Source organism: Salmo trutta, chromosome 2 (genome assembly GCF_901001165.1).
Source record: "Salmo trutta chromosome 2, fSalTru1.1, whole genome shotgun sequence".
NCBI lineage: Eukaryota > Metazoa > Chordata > Actinopteri > Salmoniformes > Salmonidae > Salmo > Salmo trutta.
In genome coordinates, this window is record NC_042958.1 from 15,226,531 (window position 1) to 15,253,791 (window position 27,261).

Genomic DNA, 27,261 nt, shown 5'->3' on the forward strand with positions numbered 1-27,261 from the left:
CCCACCCTCCTGCCATGGACAATACCACAACTCCTTTAAGACCATCTCAGGTTGTTAAATCGAACCTTCCAGGGACTTAATGTGACAGAAGTGGTTGTGTGAGGACTGAATCTCTCTCTTTATTTCTCTCTCGCCCTCTCGCTCTCAGCCATGTGAATGTTGTTATGGTATAAAGACATTCTTCATCATCACATTAAACTCGTAAATGACTGAATGATCTGTGAGGCAGACAGAACACAGCTGGGATGAGTTTATCACTGGAATTTCATCCTCTTGTCTCTCCTTTCCTCTTTTCATTCTATGCTGTTCTCTCCTCTCGTCTCTCCTCTTCACTCTATGCTGTTCTCTCCTCTCTTCTCCTCTTTTCACTCTGCTGTTCTCTCCTCTCTTCTCCTCTTCACTCTACTGTTCTCTCCTCTTCTCTCCCCTTCACTCTATGCTGTTCTCTCCTCTCTTCTCCTCTTCACTCTATGCTGTTCTCTCCTCTCTTCTCCTCTTCACTCTACTGTTCTCTCCTCTTCTCTCCCCTTCACTCTATGCTGTTCTCTCCTCTCTTCTCTCCTCTTCACTCTATGCTGTTCTCTCCTCTCTTCTCCCCTTCACTCGATGCTGTTCTCTCCTCCTATTTTCACTCTATGCTGTTCTCTCCTCTCCTCGCTTCTTCCCCTCTTTTCACTATGCTGTTCTCTCCTCCTCCTCTTTTCACTATGATGTTCTCTCCTCTCTTCTCCTCTTTTCACTCTGCTGTTCTCTCCTCTCTTCTCCTCTTCACTCTATGCTGTTCTCTCTTCTCTTTTCACCTCCTCTTTTCACTTTATGCTGTTCTCTTCTCCTCTTTTCACTCTATACTGTTCTCTCCTCTCTTCTCCTCTTTTCACTCTATACTGTTCTCTCCTCTCAATCGACTCCCCTCTCCCTTTCTCTGTTCTTCTCCTTACCCCCTCTTCTCCTCTTTTCCACTCCATCTCTTCTCCCCTCTCTTCTTCTCTTTTCTCCTCACAGGAATGCATCAGAGTACCTCTGATGGGACATCTATCTTTCATTATAATTATTGGAAGTCAGTCTGGTATTACAGAGCACTATCAGCTGTCAGGTTTCTAAGACTACGAGCATGTAGTGTAGTTCAGGTGAAGGCCGCTAGAGGTCACTGTGGTGGTGCTGTAAACTGAAGGCGGGGGAGATGGCACACCAGGCAGGTAAACCTAAACTACGTGTCCTTCACTCTGACCCTCAACTCATACCTCATAGTCCTACACCAAACAAGCTAAATACCCTTTAGACAACTGATTATCTTTGCCGTCCAGACAGAAATGATTGCAGACTAGGAGTCTAGGGAGTAGGCTACTAGGCCTAATCTCTGTCCTTAACCAGAACCACAGTTTTAGTACACTGAATAGAAACTACAACACATCTTCTCTTTTTGAAGAAAATAAACGAACCATCCAGGGACTTAATGTGACAGAAGTGGTCATGTGATGAGTTACCTTGCCTAAGACTGAATAATTGCCCTTGACCCCAACCCCAGCCTTATACAATATATATATATATATATCTCTATTTATCGCTCTCTTTCTCTCTGTGTGTGAGAGTGAGTGCTGTTGTTATTGAGCCCACTGACTGCCTCGGTAGCGCGGATCACTCAGGCGCTGGCAGAGGCTGGACGGAGTTGACGGGAACGCGCAGTGCCATAAGTTAACGGGAAAGAGATCTCTGCTGTCAAACCGACCTCCGCCTCACTTCTGATAGCTGCCCTCGGAGCTTTCTGTGGCTCTGACTGACTCCCCACCTTTCCAGCATTCTCTTTCTTTTTCATAGTCTCCCTGTTTTTCTCTCTCTCCTTCTTTCTCTCCATACCAGTACAAACAGCTTTCTGGACGATTTTAACGGACACCTCGTGGAACGTTTTTTTTTTTTTTTGCGTTTACAAGCTGTGATTATTTTCTTCACCAACACCAATTGACTGATGACCATTATTAATGTGTACTTTTTTCGGTGTCTGATGACTTATTGATTTTTCGGGGTTAAATATAGTATGCGGGCTCTGCCATCGAGCTGCGCCCTGAGAGGGACCCCATGAGTTCCGCTAAGTGTGACAAGACCCCCACCGTGCTCTTGGACATTTCGGAATTCTACTTGCTCGTGCGCGGCCTGCAACCATGGAGCGGTCACGGGTCGGTCTGCTGTTCCTCGCGCTCTGCCTTTTACATGTGGTGAGTAGATGTCACCTATAGGTAGGTTCTGTGGCGATTTTAACATGTACATCTTGGTGGGACAAAAATAAAAATACTATGCATAACAGCAAAGCCACTACACAATACTAAACAATACATGAATTGCACTATAACGGTGGCAAACGTTGTCCACAAACTGTTAGGGCCTACATAAAGCTGTCCCAACAGCAGAGCTTTCTTTTCAGCACCATGGAGTGAATCCTTACCACTGCTACACCTGGCTATCACCGGCGCCTTGTCTGGCAGCTAAATAGTTCATTCAGCCTCATTTACTGTCTTTTAAAAAACATGGCTGACTTGCTTAAACAAATGTAGTTTCTACTGACAATTGAGATGCACAAACTATGGCATTAGGGGATCACAGCGGATAAAAGCCAATCCATAATTTCGATTAAGACATTAATGAGCGAGCTAGGATGGACGTAGTCAATTTAACTATTTGTTTAGCACTTTTGAAATGTGAAGTGACAGAATTCAGAACATGGGCCGTTTTTACAGTGTTCTACCTGTACAACAAGTCAGAACCGTAGGATAAATAAAGGGGGAATATAAGCAGACAATCAAAGCTCTTACAATTACAATATTCAGTGATTACATTTCTCTAAAACAGGCTAATGGCTCCATGTGCACCACCAAGTCAGAACAGTAGGCTAAGTTATGAGGGGGAAAGGGACCACATTATTAGGGTGAGGCACATGGGCTACTAACAGCTTACTACACAACATACACTTAGTATTACTTTCTTAGCTACAGTATACATATCTCCCTGGCATATTACATAATTTACACAGCAGCAGCATACAAAACATTTTTGGACTCACGGCGGACCTTCGTGGGCAAATTTTGGCATCAAAGTCTGGCATTCTCTGGATTTATGGTGCTTTCAAAACAACTCTGGAAAAAAACAAGGTTGAATCATGATGTCAGTGATCTTCTGGTCGGAGGCCTGAGTTCCTTATCTGGAATTCTGAGTAGGATGAACGTTCAAAATGTATTTTCCCAGTCGGAGCTCGTTTTTCTCAGAGTTGCCTGTTGTCTCGAACTCTTAGATTTCCCAGTTCCGAGTTTCCAGATGTTTTGAATGCGGCAGAAGTCATGTGAATGTCATGTGAATGTTTATCCTTTTAAGCCTGGAAAGAGACCATTAAAACCAGACTTGGACCACACACCCACTCCACTTAATAGCAGGATAGTGATTGCTTTGCAACGCTTGCAGTTAGCCACTGATTCCTTCCAAACCACTCATTGTTGAATTTGCGATTTCCAACTTGTTGTGTAATGTTTATGTCCAATGGCCGATGAGCTCCGATACGTTTTATCTATAATTTTTCTATATATGACAAGGATTGAAAAGGATTTACCAGTAGATTGTCGACCTGATTGATGATGATGACTGCTTGTTTAGCTTGCTAGCTAAGATTTTGAAAGTATGATGTTGACATGATCAGTCCAAGGTAGATATAACGTGATTTGACATCATTTTATCTGTGGCCAATGACCTTGAGCCTTTTGGATGGGCACTTCTAATGTAAGTCGATGGCAGTACCCAAGGGGCTTGAATTTTCGAGCGGTGATGTAGTGTCCTCATGAGTGACAGAACACTGAGCCAATCACTGCGCAACTAGAGAACATTACCAACTACTATGATCCATATTTTCCGCTGGCTGCCCCACCACCACAGAAAGCACTGAGCTAGGCTGAAACACCTGCATTTTGGAGCTGCCTTACTCAAGAAAACAAAAAAGAGACCATGTTTGTATGCGGCTTTATTAACTCAGTAATATATTATTTTACATTGTTTGCAAACTGAAATGTGACACGTATTAATGCCAAAATAAAGTGCAAAACAGGTGGGCCTCAAAACAGGTTTGTAAACAATAACGGGTCGCCACTGGGTAGGTGCACTGTAGAAAGTAATTGCCCAACTCATTAAACCAATTGAATAAGGGTTACTCAAAAATCTCCAACTGCCTGTAGAACTCAAATCATATGTGTGGTACTCACTCAGATGTAAATCGGATGTTCTAATAACTTCATGCTTTTGAGTATTGTTAACAAATATTCGGTTATTGAGTAAATATAACTTTATTTATTTGCTCTGCTAATCTAACGTTATTGAGTTTTTACAATTTATGATTATTTAAAGTCAATCTAACATGTATTAAATAAGTTGTTCTTACTTGAGTCTATTATGTTATACATCTTTATTTAAAATAATAAAGTAGTAGTCAGACACATTGATATTTGAGTGAAAAACACTTGATTGATCTATGTTGTGCTAATTCAGTCATTTCCAAGTTTATCCCTCAGAAATGTGAAGACTTTGTAAAGCAACTAGTTACTGACAACAACAACAAAAAAATTTTGGGCAATTTAGGCCTCAACCACTCCACAAAGGTGATTTCTGTGATAATATGGAGGAATGAAAAATGATTTATCCTTTGTAAAAGCCTATCAGTGGTGGACAGCTAAGCTGAAAATGTGGACGCTATGGTAAACTTTGTGACATCTGAAATAGAGGTAGATGTATGTACTCTGAAAAATATAGAGCCACTATAACTGAAGAAAAAATAATGTAAATGCATATTTAGTTTCCAGTCAATGTCTTTATACCAAGTCGAGATTCTCATCAGTCAGCTGCAATTGGAAGTGAGTTGATAGCACATAGCGTTCTTTCATGGTATGCTAGAGGGCTTTCAGAAAGTATTCATACCCCAGGACTTATTCCACATTGTGTTGTGTTACAGCCTGAATTCAAAATTGATTAAAAAATAATAATAATAATCACCCATCTACAGTTGAAGTCGGAAGTTTACATACACTTATGTTGGCGTCATTAAAACTCGTTTTTCAACCACTCCACAAATTTATTGGCAAGTCGGTTAGGACATCTACTTTGTGCATGATACAAGTAATTTTCCAACAATTGTTTACAGACAGATTATTTCACTTATAAATCACTGTATCACAATTCCAGTGGGTCAGAAGTTTACATACACTAAGTTGACTGTGCCTTTAAACAGCTTGGAAAATTCCAGTAAATGATGTCATGGCTTTAGAAGCTTCTGATGGCTAATTGACATCATATGAGTCAATTGGAGGTGTACCTGTGGATGTATTTCAAGGCCTGCCTTCAAACTCAGACCTCAGAAAAAAAATTGTAGACCTCCACAAGTCTGGTTCATCATTGGGAGCAATTTCCAAACGCCTGAAGATACCATGTTTATCTGTACAAACAATAGTATGCAAGTATAAACATCATGGGACCATGCAGCCGTCATACCGCTCAGGAAGGAGTGCAAAAAAGTGCAAATCAATCCCAGAACAACAGCAAAGGACCTTGTGAAGATGCTGGAGGAAGCAGGTACAAAAGTATCAATATCCACAGTAAAACGAGTCCTATATTGACATAACCAGCAAGGAAGAAGCCACTGCTCCAAAACCACCATAAAAAAAGCCAGACGACGGTTTGCAACTGCACATGGGGACAAAGATCGTACTTTTTTAAGAAATGTCCTCTGGTCTGATGAAACAAAAATAAAACTGTTTTGCCATAATGACCATCGTTATGTTTGGATGAAAAAGGGGGAGGCTTTCAAGCCGAAGAACACCATCCCAATCGTGAAGCGCTGGGGTGGCAGCATCATGTTGTGGGGGTGCTTTGCTGCAGGAGGGTCTGGTGCCCTTCACAAAATAGATGCCATCATGAGGGAGAAAAATTATGTGGATATATTGGAGCAACATCTCAAGACATCAGTCAGGAAGTTAAAGCTTGGTCGTAAATGTGTCTTCAAAATGGACAATGACCCCAAGCATACTTCCAAAGTTGTGGCAAAATGGCTTAAGGACAACAAAGTCGAGGTATTGGAGTGGCCATCACAAAACCCTGACCTCAATCCTATAGAAAAGTTGTGGGCAGAACTGAAAAGGTGTGTGCGAGAAAGGAGGCCTGCAAACCTGACTCAGTTACACCAGCTCTGTCAGGAGGAATGGGCCAAAATCGACCCAACTTATTGTGGGAAGCTTGTGGAAGGCTACCCGAAACGTTTGAACCAAGTTAAACAATTTAAAGGCAATGCTACCAAATACTAATTGAGAGTATGTAAACTTCTGACCCACTGGGAATGTGATGAAAGAAATAAAAGCTGAAGTAAATCATTCTCTCTACTATTATTCTGACATTTCACATTCTTAAAATAAAGTGGTGATCCTAACTGACCTAAGACATGGAATTGTTACTAGGATTGAATGTCAGGAGTTGTGAAAAACAGAGTTTAAATGTATTTGACTAAGGTGTATGTAAACGTTCAACTTCAACTGTACACACAATACCCCATAATGACAAAGTGAAAGCATCTTTTTAGAAATCTTTGCAAATTTATTGAACATGAAATACATATATCTAATTTACGTAAGTAAATCAAAGAAGGATCTTTGGCAGCGATTACGGCTGTGAGTCTTTCTGGGTAAATGTCTAAGACCTTTCCACACCTGGATTGTGTAACATTTGCCCATTATTCTTTTCAAAATTCTTCAAGCTCCGTCAAATTGGTTGTTGATCATTGCTAGACAACCATTTTCAAGTCTTGCCAGATTTAAGTCAAAACTGTAACTCGTCCACTGAGGAACATTCACTGTCATCTTGGTAAGCAACTCAAGTGTATATTTGGCCTTGTGTTTAAGTTTATGGTCCTGCTGAAAGGTGAATTCATCTCCCAGTGTCTGGTGGAAAGCAGACTGAAGCAGGCTTTCCTCTAGGATTTTGCCTGTGCTCAGCTCCATTCTATTTTTTATCCTGAAAAACTCCCCAGTCCTTAACGATTACAAGCATACCAATAACATGATGCACCTACCACTATGGAGAGTGGTACTCAGTAATGTGTTGAATTGGATATGTCTCAAACATAACACTGTATGTTCAGGACAAAAAGTTAATTGCTTTGCCACATTTTTTGCAGTTTTACTTTAGTGCCTTGTTACAAACAGGATGTTTTGGATTATTTTTATTCTGTACAAGCTTCCTTCTTTTCACTTTGTTAATTAGTTTGGTATTGTGGAGTAAATACAATGTAGTTGATCCATCCTCAGTGTTCTCCTATCAAAGACAAACTCTGTAACTGTTTTAAAGTCACCATTGGCCTCATGGTGAAATCCCTAAGCGGTTTCCTTTCTCTGAGTTAGGAAGGACACCTGTATCGTTGTAGTGACTGGGTGTTTTGATACACCATCCTCAGCTTAATTAATAACTTCACCATGCTCAAAGGGATATTCAAAGTCTGCTTTTTTTACCCATCTCCCAATAGGTGCCCATTGGAAAACCTCCCTGGTCTTTGTGTTTGAATCTGTGTTTTTAATTCACTGCTCAACTGAGGGACCTTACAGATAATTGTATGTGTGGGGTACAGAGATGAAGTAGTCATTAAAAAATCATGTTAAACACTATTATTGCACACAGTTTGTCCATTCAACTTATTATGTGACTTGTTAATGTAGTGGTCGTCTGTGGAAGAAGGAGTAGACCAAAGCGCAGCGTGGTACGTGTTCATGATGTTTATTATAACTTGAACACTGAAACAAAAAACAAAGAGGAACAAAACGCAACAGCTCTGTCAGGTGAACACACCAAACAGAAAACAACTACCCACACAAACCATGTGGGAAAAGGCTACCTAAGTATGGTTCCCAATCAGAGACAACGATAGACAGCTGTCCCTGACTGAGAACCATACCCGGCCAAAACAAGGAAATACCAAAACATAGAAAAACGGACATAGAATGCCCACCCTAGTCACACCCTGGCCTAACCAAAATAGAGAACAAAACCCTCTCTATGGCCAGGGCGTGACAGTTAAGCACATGTTTACTTCTGTACTTATTTAGGCTTTCCATAACAAAGGAGTTGAATACTTATTGACTAAAGACAGTTCAGTTTTTCATTTTTATTCATTTCTAAAAATGTAGAAAAACATCACTCCACTTTGACGTTATGGGATAAACGCAATTGAATCTATTTTAAAGTCAAAACAACAAAATATGGAAAAGTCAAGGGGTGTGAATATTATCTGAAGGCACAGTAAAAGCCTGATGGCAACGGCCCCCGTTTCGCCCATATAGGTGGCCATTTTAGGTCGTACCGGTATGTCAGATTAGCTCAATCGGCAATTCATCAGCCTCGGAGCACCACAGAAACACAGCACTTTGAATGAATAACAGACACATGTTCATAACAAGTGGCTAAGGATGAAATGTATCAAAATATCTATTCAAAACATGAAAAAAATACAAAATATTGACTATAAATGTCTGAAAATGTTCAAATATATACTTATTTTGGGGAATTTAAACCATTTACTTGTGTTCAAAAGGTTAATAAAATTGAAACTGTTACTGCTTGACAGAGGGTGTCTTTGCAATCCATTATCAATTTGGTGTAAAAAATGACCCCAATTGGCACTTTTAAGCTAAAAATGTGTTGGTTAATCCTATTGTTACTTAATTTGATCCAGGGTGGGTTCTCTTCAGACAGACAACTCTCCCAACAAATCACAAGGCAGACATGCCAGAACATTGAAAACCAAAGTTTGCATGCAAAACCTTTGCAGTGGTTCTTGTGAAAGTAGTTGAAGCAAACTAGCCACTTGCGAAATGCACTCATTAAAAGTTACCTCTGTGATCTCCATCTTGCTAGCTACTATTTAGTATTTTATTCAAGTGAATAAAGTAATGACTTAGTTCCTCTATACCAAACTGACGTTCTATTACATGAAGACGTGTTAAACCGGAATATTTGAAAATTGGTGGAGGCAACCTGGATGTCTAGAGAGACTACTCTCTGGATGTCTAGAGAGACTACTCTCTGTCTGTCTGTCTGTCTGTCTGTCTGTCTGTCTGTCTGTCTGTCTGTCTGTCTGTCTGTCTCTCTGTCTGTCTCTCTGTCTCTCTGTCTCTCTGTCTGTCTGTCTCTCTGTCTCTCTGTCTGTCTGTCTGTCTCTGTCTGTCTGTCTGTCTGTCTGTCTGTCTGTCTGTCTGTCTGTCTGTCTGTCTGTCTGTCTCTGTCTGTCTGGCTGTCTGTCTGTCTGTCTGTCTGTCTGTCTGTCTGTCTGTCTGTCTGTCTGTCTGTCTCTGTCTGTCTGTCTGTCTGTCTCTGTCTGTCTGTCTGTCTGTCTGTCTGTCTGTCTGTCTGTCTGTCTGTCTGTCTGTCTGTCTCTGTCTGTCTGTCTGTCTGTCTGTCTGTCTCTGTCTGTCTGTCTGTCTGTCTGTCTGTCTGTCTGTCTGTCTGTCTGTCTGTCTGTCTGTCTGTCTGTCTGTCTGTCTGTGTCTGTCTGTCTGTCTGTCTGTCTGTCTGTCTGTCTGTCTGTCTGTCTGTCTGTCTGTCTGTCTGTCTGTCTGTCTGTCTGTCTGTGTTTCTCTCCATCCCTCTCTCTCTCTTGCTCTCTCTCTGTCTCTCTCTGTCCCTCTCCCTCTAAATTACATATTATAGGATGTTACATGTTTCCATTGGTAGTGGTGAGATAACGTTTGATTGGCTGAGACAGTAACGGGGAACTGTGTGATTGGTTGAGACAGTAATGAGGTTGTGGGTTATTGGTTGTTTGTGTTCTGGTGACAGTAGAGTTGATAAATCAGCACCAAAAGGAACAGAGATGCCAAGAGGATGCGGCCGATGCAGGGGAAGGAGTGAAAGGTGTAATCAAAATGATAGTCTGGAACTGTGGTAGAGCGAAGCGTTAATTCACAATATAAACTTCATAGATCTCCCAGCTTAACTACTCACACACACGGATGCACACATACACACATGCACACACAATACAAGCATATGAACACCACACACGGTTTATGTTTGTCTGTAAGTGAATATCCTAAAGCCTGCAAGTCAGAAGACATAGCTAGCACAGGGATGGCTGTGTGTGTGTCTGTCTGTGTGTTTGTGTTAAGTGGAGGGGGTTGTTCTTGGTTTGTTTGTTTGGATGTTCCTGTTGCCTGTGGTCACGATAAGTACCCAATGCCTTTAACCCTCTCCACACAGTGAGCTCTGTCCAAAGGAATGCAAGAATCGCTCTCTCTCTCCGTCTCTTTTCCATCTCTCTTTACACTCCCCCTCTCTCTTTCCACCCTTATGTCTTTCTCCCTCTCACAGTGTTTCTCATGTAGTTCAATATTCAAATGGTACAGCCGATATGTCTGCCTAAAGTAGATGAGTGAGGGTGACAAGGAGAAGAAAAGAGAAGACGAGGAGAGAAGACGAGGAGTGGAGGCAGTTAAGACCGTTGAGACACATCCATTGACTGTCTTTCGACTCCCTCTCTGTGTAGAAAGTCAGTGGGAGAAATCCCACGTGTCACTTCCTCTGGGAGCTGCAGAGGGCAGAGCTAGTATGTCACTATGAGCTGAAGAAACAATCCATGGAGCCTGCAGGTAGACACATTCTCACACACACACATACACACACACACACATACAGGTTCGACATGCATGAGTGGTTGTGTGTGTGTTCATTTTCTTATTACCTGTTTGTACGTGTTTAGCTTAGCTTAGCTATAGTGAAAGTGGACAGAATCGTATCTGTTGGTACACAGGGTCCCCTAACGCCTGTGACCTGTGTCTGCTTTCCCACGGGGTGTGTGTGTGTTTGTTTGGCGCGTGTGTGTGTGTGCGTGTGCGTGTGTGTGTGTGTGTGTGTGTGTGTGTGTGTGTGTGTGTGTGTGTGTGTAGGCTGTGGTGGCCTATGGGACAACATTTCGTGTTGGGCCCCAGCAGCAGTAGGGGAGGTGGTGACTCTCTCCTGCCCCCCTGCTCTCACACACCTCTTCGGACGACAAGGTAAACACAAATCCATTCCTCCATTCCGCTGTACCTCAATCATTCCACCATACTGTACATCCCGTCAGGATAAAAATTCTAGTTGCAAATGAAATGTATTAGTGGCCTCTCGATGACCTCACTCTGAGGTTAGGGGTCACCATAAAGCAGGATTTAGCACCCTGAGAGACCTTCTCCTGAGGCTTAGGCCGGTGCCTGTAACCCAACTAAAGGTCTGTCCAGAAGATAGAATCATCTACAGTTCACTCTGACCCACTGTTGTCATGGTCTGGGCCTGGCACTGAGGGAACCAACAGATAAGGATATAACGAGTGGTTTGTTCTTCACTCGGCAGTCGATTGCTGCGAGACTATCCGGAGGACCGTGTCTGTCTCCCGTTGCACCCGTCTGTATGTCTATCTGTCTGTTAAACTTTTTTAAATATAGTATGTGTTGGCCTTATCTTTGCTTTTTCACACCTTGGGTAAATTCACGATTCCTGACAATCCCTCCTTCTATTCCTGTATGTTCTCTTTTAGGAAACATCAGTAGGAACTGTACCGAGGCTGGCTGGTCCCTAGTCTACCCCAGCCTCAGCACTGTCTGCTGGTCCAGCGACAACAAACCCAACATGGTAGGGTTACCACAGCAACTCCACAGTTCTTCATTCTACTGAACCAGAATGAAGAAACAGACTCCATTCACTACTTAATCACTATACAGCCAGACACTGCACTGAGCTGGGACAGGTTGTTCAAGCAGTTGTGACTCAAATGGAAACTTCTCTTTTGTCTGCTTGATGATAGTGGGTTATAAGGTCAGGGAGCCCAGGGAAATTACATTTTGATCCCTCCAAACATTTCACAATGTTTGTCATACCCTACCTCTGAGTGTGTGTGTACTCCCTGAGGCGTCCTGTACGACGAGAGTAGAGAGTCATAGGGCTTACGTGGCCTGGCTATGTTATTGCAGGGATAGAGGAGACTGCATTCCAGTGCTCAAAGGTCATATTGAGCCTTAATCAGTAGTTGTTCCCAGCCTTGTTTCTATAATGGCATGTTCTTAGCCTGGTTAACAAACAGGCTAACTGCAATGTAACTACCCGGTTATAGAGAATATCTGGAACTGGTATCTGGTATCTCTCTCTCTCTCTCTCTCTCTCTCTCTCTCTCTCTCTCTCTCTCTCTCTCTCTCTCTCTCTCTCTCCGTCCTCATCCTCAGTGATTCCATATGGTTGATCTTTGGTGGTATGACAGCCTCTGTGCTTGAGTTAGTCCAGACCCTCCCAGGTGTTCCATTGAGAGTCCACAGTCAGAGGAGAGGATTCTGTCTGGAAGAGGAAGGGATGAAGGGGTTCCATGCCTTATAACTCTGTCGAGAGGAGTCTGGACTTTCTCCCCAAATAGGGTTAAGGTCAGGGGTCAGAGGTGAAAGGTTAAAGTTAGGGCTTATTGTTTGGGATTAGAGACAAAGCACAATATTAAGGTTTGAACAGTTTTATGTTTGAATGTTGATATATGTGTCAATTGTTTGTGTGTGGTATGTGTTTAAGTGTGTGCGTGTGTGTTTGTAAGTGTGTGAATGCATGTGTGTGTCTCAGATGGTGTCTCATGCAACAAGCTCTCACAGTTTCACTGCAGAATCCGATGTTTTGTCCATAAACGTACATTTTGGAGGTTAGGGGAGACCAGGGTTGGTTGTCTTACAAGTCTCTTTTCAACATTAATAGAAAGACCAAGGTTCTGGGTTGAAATAGGGCTCATTTGTATACTCACATCTTCAAATCAAATCAAAGTTTATTTGTCACGTGCGCCGAATACAACAGTGAAATGCTTACTTACTAACCAATAGTGCAAAAAAGGTATTAGGTGAACAACAGGTAAGTAAAGAAATAAAACAACAGTAAAAAGACAGTGAAAAATAACATTAGGGAGGCTATATACAGACACCGGTTAGTCAGGCTGATTGAGGTAGTATGTACATGTAGATATGGTTAAAGTGACTATGCATATACGATGAACAGAGAGTAGCAGTAGCGTAAAAGAGGAGTTGGCATGCGGTGGGTGGTGGGTGGTCGGGACCCAATGCAATGCAGAGAGCCCGGTTAGCCAATGTGCGGGAGCATTGGTTGGTCGGGCCAATTGAGGTAGTATGTACATGAATGTATAGTTAAAGTGACTATGCATATATGATAAACAGAGACTAGCAGCAGCGTAAAAGAGAGGTGGGGGGGGGGGGGCACACAATGCAAATAGTCCGGGTAGCCATTTGATTACCTGTTCAGGAGTCTTATGGCTTGGGGGTAAAAACTGTTGAGAAGCCTTTTTGTCCTAGACTTGGCACTCCGGTACCGCTTGCCATGCGGTAGTAGAGAGAACAATCTATGACTGGGATGGCTGGGGTCTTTGACAATTTTTAGGGCCTTCCTCTGGCACCGCCTGGTGTAGAGGTCCTGGATGGCAGGCAGCTTAGCCCCAGTGATGTACTGGGCTGTACGCACTACCCTCTGTAGTGCCTTGCGGTCGGAGGCCGAGCAATTGCCGTACCAGGCAGTGATGCAACCGGTCGGGATGCTCTCAATGTTGCAGCTGTAGAACCTTTTGAGGATCTCAGGACTTATGCGAAATCTTTTTAGTTTCCTGAGGAGGAATAGGCTTTGTCGTGCCCTCTTCACGACTGTCTTGGTGTGTTTGGACCATGATAGTTTGTTGTTGATGTGGACACCAAGGAACTTGAAGCTCTCAACCTGCTCCACTACAGCCCCGTCGATGAGAATGGGGGCGTGCTCGGTCCTCCTTTTCCTGTAGTCCACAATCATCTCCTTAGTCTTGGTTACGTTGAGGGATAGGTTGTTATTCTGGCACCACCCGGCCAGGTCTCTGACCTCCCCCCTATAGGCTGTCTCGTTGTTGTCGGTGATCAGGCCTACCACTGTTGTGTCGTCTGCAAACTTAGTGATGGTGTTGGAGTCGTGCCTGGCCATGCAGTCGTGGGTGAACAGGGAGTACAGGAGGGGACTGAGCATGCACCCCTGGGGAGCTCCAGTGTTGAGGATCAGCGTGGAAGATGTGTTGCTACCTACCCTCACCACCTGGGGGCGGCCCGTCAGGAAGTTGCAGAGGGAGGGTTTTAGTCTCAGGATCCTTAGCTTAGTGATGAGCTTTGAGGGTACTATGGTGTTGAACGCTGAGCTGTAGTCAATGAATAGCATTCTCACATAAGTGTTCCTTTTGTCCAGGTGGGAAAGGGCAGTGTGGAATGCAATAGAGATTGCATCATCTGTGGATCTGTTTGGGCGGTATGCAAATTGGAGTGGGTCTAGGGTTTCTGGGATAATGGTGTTGATGTGAGCCATTACCAACCTTTCAAAGCACTTCATGGCTACGGACGTGAGTGCTATGGGTCTGTAGTCATTTAGGTAGGTTGCCTTTGTGTTCTTGGGCACAGGGACTATGGTGGTCTGCTTGAAACATGTTGGTATTACAGACTCAATCAGGGACATGTTGAAAATGTCAGTGAAGACACCTGCCAGTTGGTCAGCACATGTCCGGAGCACACGTCCTGGTAATCCGTCTGGCCCCGCAGCCTTGTGTATGTTGACCTGTTTAAAGGTCTTACTCACGTCGGCTACGGAGATTGTCATCACACAGTCGTCCGGAACAGCTGATGCTCTCATGCATGCCTCAGTGTTGCTTGCCTCGAAGCGAGCATAGAAGTGATTTAGCTCGTCTGGTAGGCTCGTGTCACTGGGCAGCTCTCGGCTGTGCTTCCCTTTGTAGTCTGTAATAGTTTGCAAGCCCTGCCACATAAGCCGAGAGTCGGAGCCGGTGCAGTATGATTCAATCTTAGCCCTGTATTGACGCTTTGCCTGTTTGATGGTTCGTCGCAAGGCATAGCAGGATTTCTTGTCCCACACCTTGAAAGTGGCAGCTCTACCCTTTAGCTCAGTGCAAATGTTGCCTGTAATCCATGGCTTCTGGTTGGGGTATGTACGTACAGTCACTGTGGGGACGACGTCCTCGATGCACTTATTGATAAAGCCAGTGACTGATGTGGTGTACTCCTCAATGTCATCGGAAGAATCCCGGAACATGTTCCAGTCTGTGAAAGCAAAACAGTCCTGTAGTTTAGCATCCGCTTCATCTGACCACTTTTTTATAGACCGAGTCACTGGTGCTTCCTGCTTTAATTTTTGCTTGTAACGCCAACATGGAGTTATAAGCTATCAAACACACTTTGTACACTTCTGACAACCACCCCCATCACAGGGTTGGTTATCACACAGTATGGGGTTGGTCGTCAGAATGTTTACTAGTAGCTTATTCATTTTGTAAAAGGAAATTAAGCACTATAGTATACAGAGTCTTACAAATAGCATTTCTTTGATCAAACAATATTCCCCAAAAAATTCATCATTTTATGCCTTGAGAAAAACCTTTGACATTTTGAGTAAATGTGGGTGTGTACATGTGTGAGTGTGTGGCAGACAAAAATATGTGTGAGAGAGAGGCAACAAACTCAGATAGCACAGATACCTCTGCCCAACGGATGTACCCATGATGCATTGGGCAGTTTAGACATGGTTTGCTCATGCCAAGATGTCTCACAGATGTGTGTAGAATGCCTACATTCTAAATTCTACAGTTCTACATCGTTTAGACGTCGGCCAGGCGTCAACATTCTATTCTGATGTCTGCAATGTTTTACCAATATGCAAACGTTCTCCACACTACATATTCCCAACACATTTTGATATGTCGGCCAAAGCTGTTTGTGTTTACTTGTAATGGAGGTCTCTATAGCAACAGCATAAAATAGCTTGGGATTTATTTTACTGTATACTGGCAGTGGAAATGTCCACGAACAATATAGTAATAATGTGTTTGATAGTGACAACTAACCCCACATTCTATATGACAACCATCCCCACCCCTTCCTCCAATGCTAATTAAGATTTGTATTTGTGACTGAATTTATTAAGGATCCCCATTAGTTCCTGCCAAGGCAGCAGCTACTCTTCCTGGGGTCCAGCAACATTAAGGCCGTTTAAAATATTACATGACATTACATTTCATATCACTTTACCCAATACTTTTACTGAGTTACCTCAGGGCACTACTCCACTATCACATATTTACAATACAACATCAACTAGCCTGTACCCCTGCACACTGACTCGTTACCGATGCCCCCTGTATATAGCCTCATTATTGTTATTCTTATTGTATTACTTTTTATTCTTACTTTTTACTTTAGTCTACATGGTAAATATTTTCTTAACTCTACCGGAACTGCACAATTGGTTAAGGGCTTGTAAGTAAGCATTTCACGGTAAAGTCTACATTTGTTGTATTCGGCGCATGTGACAAATAAAGTTTGATTTGAACGTGTTTGTCTTATCATTTGTAAGTGTGTGTGTCTCTTCACAGTCCCCGCTGTTCCATAAGGTGTATTTTTACTGATTGTACTGCATGCATAAGTTACCTGATGTGGAAAGAGCAAACCCCAAGCCTACATTTATTTAACTAGGCAAGTCAGTTAAGAACAAATTCTTATTTACAATGATGGCCTAGGAACAGTGGGTTAACTGCCTCGTTCAGGGGCAGAACAACAGATTTTTACCTTGTCAGGATTCGATCTAGCAACCTTTCGGTTACTGGCCCAACGCTCTAACCACTAGGCTCCCTGCTGGTTACTGGCCCAACGCTCTAACCACTAGGCTACCTGCTGGTTACTGGCCCAACGCTCTAACCACTAGGCTACCTTCTGGTTACTGGCCCAACGCTCTAACCACTAGGCTACCTGCCTCCCCTTGATGGTAGTAGCTCTCACCGTTGCCCATAGTGGTTGGTTTTGAAGTAATATCCCGACGTCCTGCTTACCTGGACGGACGTCGAATTTTGCAGTGGGTCTTCAGCAACCTGGCTAGGGGAATGTTGTTTATCAGGATGAGAGGGTGATGGGGAGGAGAATGTTGTTTATCAGGATGAGAGGGGAATGTTGTTTATCAGGATGAGAGGGTGATGGGGAGGAGAATGTTGTTTATCAGGATGAGAGGGTGATGGGGAGGAGAATGGTTGTTTATCAGGATGAGAGGGTTATAGGGAGGAGAATGTTGTTTATCAGGATGAGAAGGTTATGGGGAGGAGAATGTTGTTTATCAGGATGAGAGGGGAATGTTGTTTATCAGGATGAGAGGGTGATGGGGAGGAGAATGTTGTTTATCAGGATGAGAGGGTGATGGGGAGGAGAATGGTTGTTTATCAGGATGAGAGGGTTATAGGGAGGAGAATGTTGTTTATCAGGATGAGAAGGTTATGGGGAGGAGAATGTTGTTTATCAGAATGAGAGGGGAATGTTGTTTATCAGGATGAGAGGGTGATGGGGAGGAGAATGTTGTTTATCAGGATGAGAAGGTTATGTGGAGGAGAATGTTGTTTATCAGTATGAGAGGATGATGGGGAGGAGAATGTTTTTTATCAGGATGAGAGGGTGATGGGGAGGAGAATGGTTGTTTATCAGGATGAGAGGGTTATGGGGAGGAGAATGTTGTTTATCAGGATGAGGGGGTTATAGGGAGGAGAATGTTGTTTATCAGGATGAGAGGGGAATGTTGTTTATCAGGATGAGAGGGTGATGGGGAGGAGAATGTTGTTTATCAGGATGAGAGGGGAATGTTGTTTATCAGGATGAGAGGGTGATGGGGAGGAGAATGTTTTTTATCAGGATGAGAGGGTGATGGGGAGGAGAATGTTGTTTATCAGGATGAGAAGGTTATGTGGAGGAGAATGTTGTTTATCAGGATGAGAGGGTGATGGGGAGGAGAATGTTGTTTATCAGGATGAGAGGGTGATGGGGAGGAGAATGTTGTTTATCAGGATGAGAAGGTGATGTGGAGGAGAATGTTGTTTATCAGGATGAGAGGGTGATGGGGAGGAGAATGTTGTTTATCAGGATGAGAGAGTGATGGGGAGGAGAATGTTGTTTATCAGGATGAGAGGGTGATGGGAAGGAGAATGTTGTTTATCAGGATGAGAGGGTGATGGGGAGGAGAATGTTGTTTATCAGGATGAGAGGGTGATGGGGAGGAGAATGTTGTTTATCAGGATGAGAGGGTGATGGGGAGGAGAATGTTGTTTATCAGGATGAGAGGGTGATGGGGAGGAGAATGTTGTTTATCAGGATGAGGGGGTTATAGGGAGGAGAATGTTGTTTATCAGGATGAGAGGGTGATGGGGAGGAGAATGGTTGTTTATCAGGATGAGAGGGTTATAGGGAGGAGAATGTTGTTTATCAGGATGAGAGGGTTATGGGGAGGAGAATGTTGTTTATCAGGAAGAGGGGGTTATAGGGAGGAGAATGTTGTTTATCAGGATGAGAGGGTGATGGGGAGGAGAATGTTGTTTATCAGGATGAGAGGGTTATAGGGAGGAGAATGTTGTTTATCAGGATGAGAGGGTTATGGGGAGGAGAATGTTGTTTATCAGGATGAGAGGGTTATGGGGAGGAGAATGTTGTTTATCAGGATGAGAGGGTGATGGGGAGGAGAATGTTGTTTATCAGGATGAGAGGGTTATGGGGAGGAGAATGTTGTTTATCAGGATGAGGGGGTTATAGGGAGGAGAATGTTGTTTATCAGGATGAGAGGGTGATGGGGAGGAGAATGTTGTTTATCAGGATGAGAAGGTGATGGGGAGGAGAATGTTGTTTATCAGGATGAGAGGGTGATGTGGAGGAGAATGTTGTTTATCAGGATGAGAGGGTGATGGGGAGGAGAATGTTGTTTATCAGGATGAGAGGGTTATGGGGAGGAGAATGTTGTTTATCAGGATGAGAGGGTTATGGGGAGGAGAATGTTGTTTATCAGGATGAGGAGGTGATGTGGAGGAGAATGTTGTTTATCAGCATGAGAGGGTTATGGGGAGGAGAATGTTGTTTATCAGGATGAGAGGGTTATGGGGAGGAGAATGTTGTTTATCAGGATGAGAGGGTGATGGGGAGGAGAATGTTGTTTATCGGGATGAGAGGGTTTGGGGGGGAGAATGTTGTTTATCAGGATGAGAGGGTTATGGGGAGGAGAATGTTGTTTATCAGGATGAGAAGGTGATGTGGAGGAGAATGTTGTTTATCAGGATGAGAAGGTGATGTGGAGGAGAATGTTGTTTATCAGGATGAGAGGGTTATGTGGAGGAGAATGTTGTTTATCAGGATGAGAGGGTTATGGGGAGGAGAATGTTGTTTATCAGGATGAGAGGGTGATAGGGAGGAGAATGTTGTTTATCAGGATGAGAGGGTTATGGGGAGGAGAATGTTGTTTATCAGGATGAGAGGGTGATGGGGAGGAGAATGTTGTTTATCAGGATGAGAGGGTTATGTGGAGGAGAATGTTGTTTATCAGGATGAGAAGGTGATGTGGAGGAGAATGTTGTTTATCAGGATGAGAAGGTGATGTGGAGGAGAATGTTGTTTATCAGGATGAGAGGGTGATGGGGAGGAGAATGTTGTTTATCAGGATGAGAGGGTTATGGGGAGGAGAATGTTGTTTATCAGGATGAGAGGGTGATGGGGAGGAGAATGTTGTTTATCAGGATGAGAGGGTGATGGGGAGGAGAATGTTGTTTATCAGGATGAGAGGGTGATGGGGAGGAGAATGTTGTTTATCAGGATGAGAGGGTTATGGGGAGGAGAATGTTGTTTATCAGGATGAGAGGGTTATGGGGAGGAGAATGTTGTTTATCAGGATGAGAGGGTGATAGGGAGGAGAATGTTGTTTATCAGGATGAGAAGGTGATGTGGAGGAGAATGGTGAAGAGCAGACAGACTAAGATATACACACACACACTAGTTGTAGGTATTTCCCAACCTCTCGTGGTATGACATCTATGAGAGGAAAGGGGTAATTAATGCAGGTTTGAAGCTAAACAGCGCTGGTGAAACCATGGACATTATCTTTTGCATTCCAAACTGGTTGTGAAAGAAGCACTTGTAGAGACAGACTGTTTTGACATCAGCAAGGCTTTTTATTGTGCAGATAGAATGTATGCCTATGTGTGACAGTGTTTGTGTCTGTGTGTCCTTGATGTAGCTGGTGTGTTGTGATATGTGTGTGTACATGACTGTGTGTTTGTGTCCTCCAGCTGCTGTTCTACTCGGTGGTGAAGACTCTGTACACTCTGGGCCACAGTCTCTCCCTCATCGCTCTCATCACCTCTACACTCATTCTCTGTCTGTTCAGGTAACACACACACACACACACACACACATAGAGACACTCACATGCTTTGTGAAAGGAGTAGTGTTTTGGCAAGTTGTGTTCTTTGCTGTTTTTAATACAGGGGGTTATCAAGGATCCTTCTGGATGTTTATATTTCCCATAATTCACTTATAGACACTGTTAATAAACATTCTTATCATGACCCCATGTCTCACGTGTGAGTGTGTGTGTGTGTATGTGTGTGTGTGTGTGAGTGTGTGTTGTGTGTGCATGCGTGCGTGCGTGCGTGTGAGTGTGTGTGTGTGTGTTTGTGTGTAGGAGGCTCCACTGCACTAGGAACTACATCCATGTGAACCTGTTTGTGTCGTTCATCTTGCGAGCTGTGGCCGTGCTGGTTAAAGACTCTGTCATCTTCTCCTATAATGAAAACACTGACTGTAGCACGCAGCCCTCACTGGTGAGATTCACACTGTATATTGCAAAATGTATGCCAATGTCTGTCTCCAAGGACTGTCTCCAAGGACTGTCTCCAAGGACTATCTCCAATGTCTGTCTCCAATGACTGTCTCCAAGGACTGTCTCCAATGTCTGTCTCCAAGGACTGTCTCCAATGTCCGTCTCCAATGTCTGTCTCCAATGTCTGTCTCCAATGACTGTCTCCAATGTCTGTCTCCAATGTCTGTCTCCAATGTCTGTCTCCAATGACTGTTTCCAATGTCTGTCTCCAATGTCTGTCTCCAATGTCTGTCTCCAATGACTGTCTCCAATGTCCGTCTCCTATGACCGTCTCTAATGTCTGTCTCCAATGACTGTCTCCAATGACTGTCTCCAATGTCTGTCTCTAATGACCGTCTCCAATGTCTGTCTCCAATGACTGTCTCCAATGTCCGTCTCCTATGACCGTCTCTAATGTCTGTCTCCAATGACTGTCTCCAATGTCTGTCTCCAATGTCTCCAATGACTGTCTCCAATGTCTGTCTCTAAGGAATGTCTCCAATGTCCGTCTCCTATGACCGTCTCCAATGTCTCTAATGACCGTCTCCAATGTCTGTCTCCAATGACTGTCTCCAATGTCCGTCTCCTATGACCGTCTCCAATGTCCGTCTCCAATGTCCGTCTCCAATGTCTGTCTCCAAGTACAGTGTGAAAGTATTACTACAGTATTAAAATGTGTTGTTTGTTGTTGTGAAGTCAATCTAACGTTGTGTAAGTAACATGGCTAACTACTTTGTGAGTGTGTGTGTGTATGTGTGTGTGTGTGTGTGTGTGTGTGTGTGTGTGTGTGTGTGTGTGTGTGTGTGTGTGTGTGTGTGTGTGTGTGTGTGTGTGTTACGTGGGCTGTAGGGTCAGTTTGGTGAAGTTGAATTATTTCATCATGGCTAACTACTATCTGTGTGTGTGTGTGTGTGTGTGTGTGTGTGTGTGTCTGTGTGTGTGTTAGGTGGGCTGTAAGGTCAGTTTGGTGATGTTTAACTATTTCATCATGGCTAACTACTGTGTGTGTGTGTGTGTGTGTGTGTGTGTGTGTGTGTGTGTGTGTGTGTGTGTGTGTGTGTGTGTGTGTGTGTGTGTGTGTGTGTGTGTGTGTGTTAGGTGGGCTGTAAGGTCAGTTTGGTGATGGTTAACTATTTCATCATGGCTAACTACTGTGTGTGTGTGTGTGTCTGTGTGTGTGTTAGGTGGGCTGTAAGGTCAGTTTGGTGATGTTTAACTATTTCATCATGGCTAACTTCTTCTGGCTACTGGTGGAAGGCCTCTACCTACACACTCTGCTCCTCGTCACCTACGCATACACACACCTCGCTGTCTACCTCACCATCGGCTGGGGTAAGAACACACACACACTCTGTAACCATGGCCATGAGCCAGAGGGTTTTATCCCAGTATAATACATTAAATAGTCTAAACACTGTTGTAATGTCCTCTTTCTCTCGCTGCTCTCCGTTTGTCCAAAGTCTCTTCCTGGACTAGTTGTTAGTACTTCATCCTTCAGCCCCTGACAGAAACCATCCATTGTGTTAATGTTCCCTGTGTTTAGCAGGTTATGGTTGAGTATTATGGACTGTGTCTATGGTGTTTAGTTTATAGGCTGCTATTTGGTGGAAGTCTCAAAGAAGTCTGGTTTCCCCTCTATCTCTCTCTATCTCTCTATCTCTCTCTATCTCTCTCTCTCTCTGTCTCTCGCTCTCTCTCTCTCTCTCTCTCTCTCTCTCTCTCTCTCTCTCCCACTGATCCTCTCGCTTCCTTCCCCTTTCCCCTCTTCCCCTCTTCCCCCTCTCTCTGGGTGTTTCTATCTCTCTCTCTCTATCTCTCTCTATCTCTCTATCTCTATCTCTCTCTCTCTGTCTCTCGCTCTCTCTCCCCCTCTATCTCTCTCTCTCTCTCTCTCTCTCTCTCTCCCACTGATCCTCTCGCTTCCTTCCCCTTTCCCCTCTACCCCCTCTACCCCCTCTCTCTGGGTGTGTTTCTATCTCTCTCTCTCTTTCTCTCTCTTCTCTCTCTCTTCTCTCTCTCTCTCTGTGTGTCACCCAGGGTTACCCTCAGTATTTCTTGTGGTCTGGGTCTTCTGTAGGATCTATCTGGAAGACACCGGGTGAGTCTGCTCTGACATCATCAACATGAGCCTGACCTTCTCACCATCTCACTAGTCAACAGGGGACTTAACAATGTGCGTGTGTGTGTGTGTGTGTGTGTGTGTGTGTGTGTGTGTGTGTGTGTGTGTGTGTGTGTGTTTGTGTGTGTGCGTGTGTGTGCGTGCGTGCGTGCGTGCGTGTGTGTGTAGGTGCTGGGAGAGGAATGACATCCCCACCCCTTGGAGGGTGATCAACTGGCCCATAATGGCGTCTGTGATAGTGAGTATCAGTAGAGATGTCATGTCGTCCCAGTATCAGCAAGCCCTTTGAGTCACTGAACAAACTAGGAGAAACAGAAATGTTCTGCTGTCTCCATTAGAGCCAATAACAGGGACTCATGTAATGCTTATTCTAATGGAGGTCTGTTGTCTCGTTTCTTGTCGTCCTCTATCAGATCAACTTTGTTCTTTTTATCAGTATCATCCGTATTCTAGTCCAGAAACTACGCTGCTCTGACGTGGGTGGGAACGACCAATCACAATACAGGTACTCTCTCAACAACCAATCACAATAAAGGTATGAACAACTGATGAAATGTTTTATTTAAGCTTATTTAAACTTATAAAACAAAGTGAATTCTACACTCCAGAAACAATCTGAGCACTACCACAACATACACTCACCGGCCAGATAATTGGGTACACCCCTTTGCCTCCAGAACAGCCTGAATTCTTTGGAGCATGGATTCTGCAATTCGGGAAAACATTCCACAGTGATGCTGTTCCATGCTGACGCGATGGCATCACGCATATGCAGCAGATTGGACGGCGGTACATCACCGCCACCAGCCTGTACGGTTGACACCAGGCAGGTCCATGGACTCATGCTGCTAACGCCAAATCGTTGAACCAGACGATCATACCACGCTCAAAGTCACTTAGGTCACTCGTTTTGCCCATTTTAACCCCTGGTCGGGGACATCCAGCGAAAAATCCTATCGTCATTAGCATAACAAAATGTAATATTTTTATTTTTTCAAATATAGGACTATGTTATATCGTTTTATAGATAAACCTCTCCTGAATCGAACCACTTTGTCCGATTTCAAAAAGGCTTTACAGCAAAAGCAAAACATTAGATTATGTTAGAGGAGTATATCGTAAAAGTAGCCACATAGCCATTTTCCGACCAACCACATGCATCACAAATAACCAAAAAACAGCTAAATGCAGCACTAACCTTTGACAATCTTCATCAGATGACACTCCTAGGACATCATGTTACACAATACATGCATTCTTTTGTTCGATAAAGTTCATATTTATATATAAAAACAGCATTTTACATCGGCGCGTAACGTTGACTAACTATTTTCCCTCAAATGCGTCCGGTGAAACAGCGCTACAATTTACTAAATTACTATTCGAAAACATTTTTAAAATGTAATATTGTCATTCTAAGATTTATAGATTAGCATCTCTTGAAAGTACCTGCAATGCCAGATTTAAAAATAACTTTACTGGGTAATCACACTTTGCGATAAAAGGGGATGCGATACTCAGAAAAATAGGCTACCGTTACAGGTCAGCGCCATCTTGGAACAATCGCATATCAAATCTAGTCTTGTATACTATCCTTTATGTCCCAATAGCTTGTTGTTGTTAGCACGTTCTGAAGGCTGCACCAAAAGTACCGTCGGCCGCGGGACTTCTCTCTCAACAAAATGCTTTTTTTTTAAATTTAAGTTCGTTCAAACATGTCAAATCTTGTATAACATGAATCTTTAGGGCCTTTTTCAACCAGAGCTCCAATAACATTCAAGGGGGACGATTGCATTGTCTTTCAAAACGTTTCGAAAGGGAAGGGTAGCCAGGGGCGCCGGCGTCATAATGGTGATGGCCCTCCTCATGTGACCACGTTCCACAGACTCTCATTCTGTCAGTTTTCACAGTAGAAGGCTCAAATCACTTTGTAAAGACTGGGGACATCTAGTGGAAGCAATAGGAAGTACTCAATGAACCATTGCTCACGGTGTGATTTATAGGCAAAGTGATGAAGTTGAGTCCGCAATTCAGAATTCCACTTCCTGTTACGATCTGTCTCGGGGTTTTGACTGCCATATGAGTTCTGTTATACTCACAGACACCATTCAAACAGTTTTAGAAACTTTAGGGTGTTTTCTATCCACAAGTATTAATTATATGCATATCCTAGCTTCTGAGTTTGGCCATTTAAAATGGGCACACATTTTTTTCAAAAATCGCTGTAGCGCCCCCTATCCTAGGCGACCGTCAAGAGGTTAACGTTCAATCGAACAGTAACTGAATGCCTCGATGCCTGTCTGCCTGCTTTATATAGCAAGCCACGGCCACGTGACTCACTGTCTGTAGGAGCGATCCATTTTTGTGAACTGGGTGGTGTACCTAATAAACTGGCCAGTATATATATATATATATATATATATATATATATACACACTCTCTCACACACACCTGTGTGTTGCAGGCGTCTGGCTAAGTCCACCCTGCTGTTGATCCCTCTCTTTGGAGTCAACTACATGGTGTTTGTCTACCTGGTGGAGACAGAGAGCGACAGGATGGAGGAGTACAAGATTCTGTTTGACCTGGTACTGGGGTCCGTCCAGGTATAGCGCTACTTTAACCCCTGATCTTTAACCTTTAACCCCCTAACCCTATCCAGGTTAACCCAGGTCTAGGATCTTTCTGTATATGCCTATATATGTTCCACATGGTGTTGTAATAAGTTTATGACATGCATAGTGTGTATAGAAGCTGTTGATGTTGCCGTATGCTGTGTGTCCTCTAGGGCCTGATGGTAGCCATCCTCTACTGCTTCCTCAACACTGAGGTCAGTCAGCTCAATGTCATATTACATTTAACCTCAAAATGTTCTCTGTAACCATACTCTCTAAGGCTGTGTGTGTGTGTGTGTGTGTGTGTGTGTGTGTGTGTGTGTGTGTGTGTGTGTGTGTGTGTGTGTGTGTGTGTGTGTGTGTGTGTGTGTGTGTGTGTGCAGGTCCAGGGGGAGCTGAAGTTGAAGTGGAGAAGTGTGTCGTTGATGCGCTACATGTGGAGGGACTACCGTCTACACAGGGGGTCAATCAGCCATAACGGGACTGATAACTCCACCCACTTCCAGCGGAACTCCAGAGCCCAATCCATCCTGCAGACAGAGACCACCTCCCTGTGACGCCACAGTAGTTCCAGCGTAACTCCAGACAATCCATCCTGCAGACAGAGACCACCTCCCTGTGACGCCACAGTAGTTCCAGCTGTGTAACCCCAGACAATCCATCCTGCAGACAGAGACCACCTCCCTGTGACGCCACAGTAGTTCCAGCTGTGTAACTCCAGAGCCCAATCCATCCTGCAGACAGAGACCACCTCCCTGTGACGCCACAGTAGTTCCAGCTGTGTAACTCCAGACAATCCATCCTGCAGACAGAGACCACCTCCCTGTGACGCCACAGTAGTTCCAGCTGTGTAACTCCAGAGCCCAATCCATCCTGCAGACAGAGACCACCTCCCTGTGACGCCACAGTAGTTCCAGCTGTGTAACCCCAGACAATCCATCCTGCAGACAGAGACCACCTCCCTGTGACGCCACAGTAGTTCCAGCTGTGTAACTCCAGAGCCCAATCCATCCTGCAGACAGAGACCACCTCCCTGTGACGCCACAGTAGTTCCAGCTGTGCAACCCCAGACAATCCATCCTGCAGACAGAGACCACCTCCCTGTGACGCCACAGTAGTTCCAGCTGTGTAACCCCAGACAATCCATCCTGCAGACAGAGACCACCACCCTGTGACGCCACAGTAGTTCCAGCGTAACTCCAGAGCCCAATCCATCCTGCAGACAGAGACCACCTCCCTGTGACGCCACAGTAGTTCCAGCTGTGTAACCCCAGACAATCCATCCTGCAGACAGAGACCACCTCCCTGTGACGCCACAGTAGTTCCAGCTGTGTAACCCCAGACAATCCATCCTGCAGACAGAGACCACCTCCCTGTGACGCCACAGTAGTTCCAGCTGTGTAACTCCAGAGCCCAATCCATCCTGCAGACAGAGACCACCTCCCTGTGACGCCACAGTAGTTCCAGCTGTGTAACTCCAGACAATCCATCTTGCAGACAGAGACCACCTCCCTGTGACGCCACAGTAGTTCCAGCTGTGTAACTCCAGAGCCCAATCCATCCTGCAGACAGAGACCACCTCCCTGTGACGCCACAGTAGTTCCAGCTGTGTAACCCCAGACAATCCATCCTGCAGACAGAGACCACCTCCCTGTGACGCCACAGTAGTTCCAGCTGTGTAACTCCAGAGCCCAATCCATCCTGCAGACAGAGACCACCTCCCTGTGACGCCACAGTAGTTCCAGCTGTGCAACCCCAGACAATCCATCCTGCAGACAGAGACCACCT

General features: G+C 44.3%; 1 protein-coding gene across 2 annotated transcripts; it reads left to right on the plus strand.

The window, feature by feature from the left end:
* Positions 1 to 1,588: 1,588 nt before the first annotated feature.
* LOC115151817 (vasoactive intestinal polypeptide receptor 2) lies at positions 1,589 to 26,934 on the plus strand. Of its 2 annotated transcripts, none has more exons than XM_029696075.1 (13): positions 1,589 to 2,210; positions 10,547 to 10,649; positions 10,947 to 11,054; positions 11,573 to 11,667; positions 20,171 to 20,268; positions 20,566 to 20,704; positions 21,927 to 22,074; positions 22,780 to 22,840; positions 23,030 to 23,099; positions 23,275 to 23,366; positions 25,326 to 25,464; positions 25,647 to 25,688; positions 25,857 to 26,934. In XM_029696075.1, the coding sequence occupies exons 1-13, from the start codon at positions 2,157 to 2,159 to the stop codon at positions 26,028 to 26,030; spliced, it is 1,323 nt and encodes a 440-aa protein (XP_029551935.1). In that variant the 5' UTR covers positions 1,589 to 2,156; the 3' UTR covers positions 26,031 to 26,934. The 2 variants fall into 2 exon arrangements, with proteins under 2 accessions (XP_029551935.1, XP_029551941.1); XM_029696081.1 differs by having other exon boundaries at positions 1,590 to 2,210; positions 10,372 to 10,649.
* Positions 26,935 to 27,261: the final 327 nt, after the last annotated feature.

Bases quoted from the DNA above. Each gene is read 5' to 3' on its own strand.
- LOC115151817 (XM_029696075.1), top strand. From the start codon at position 2,157: ATGGAGCGGTCACGGGTCGGTCTGCTGTTCCTCGCGCTCTGCCTTTTA. The intron at 11,668-20,170 runs GTAGGGTTACCA...TGTGTCCTCCAG, and splicing joins GCGACAACAAACCCAACATG to CTGCTGTTCTACTCGGTGGT. The intron at 23,367-25,325 runs GTACTCTCTCAA...TGTGTGTTGCAG, and splicing joins AACGACCAATCACAATACAG to GCGTCTGGCTAAGTCCACCC.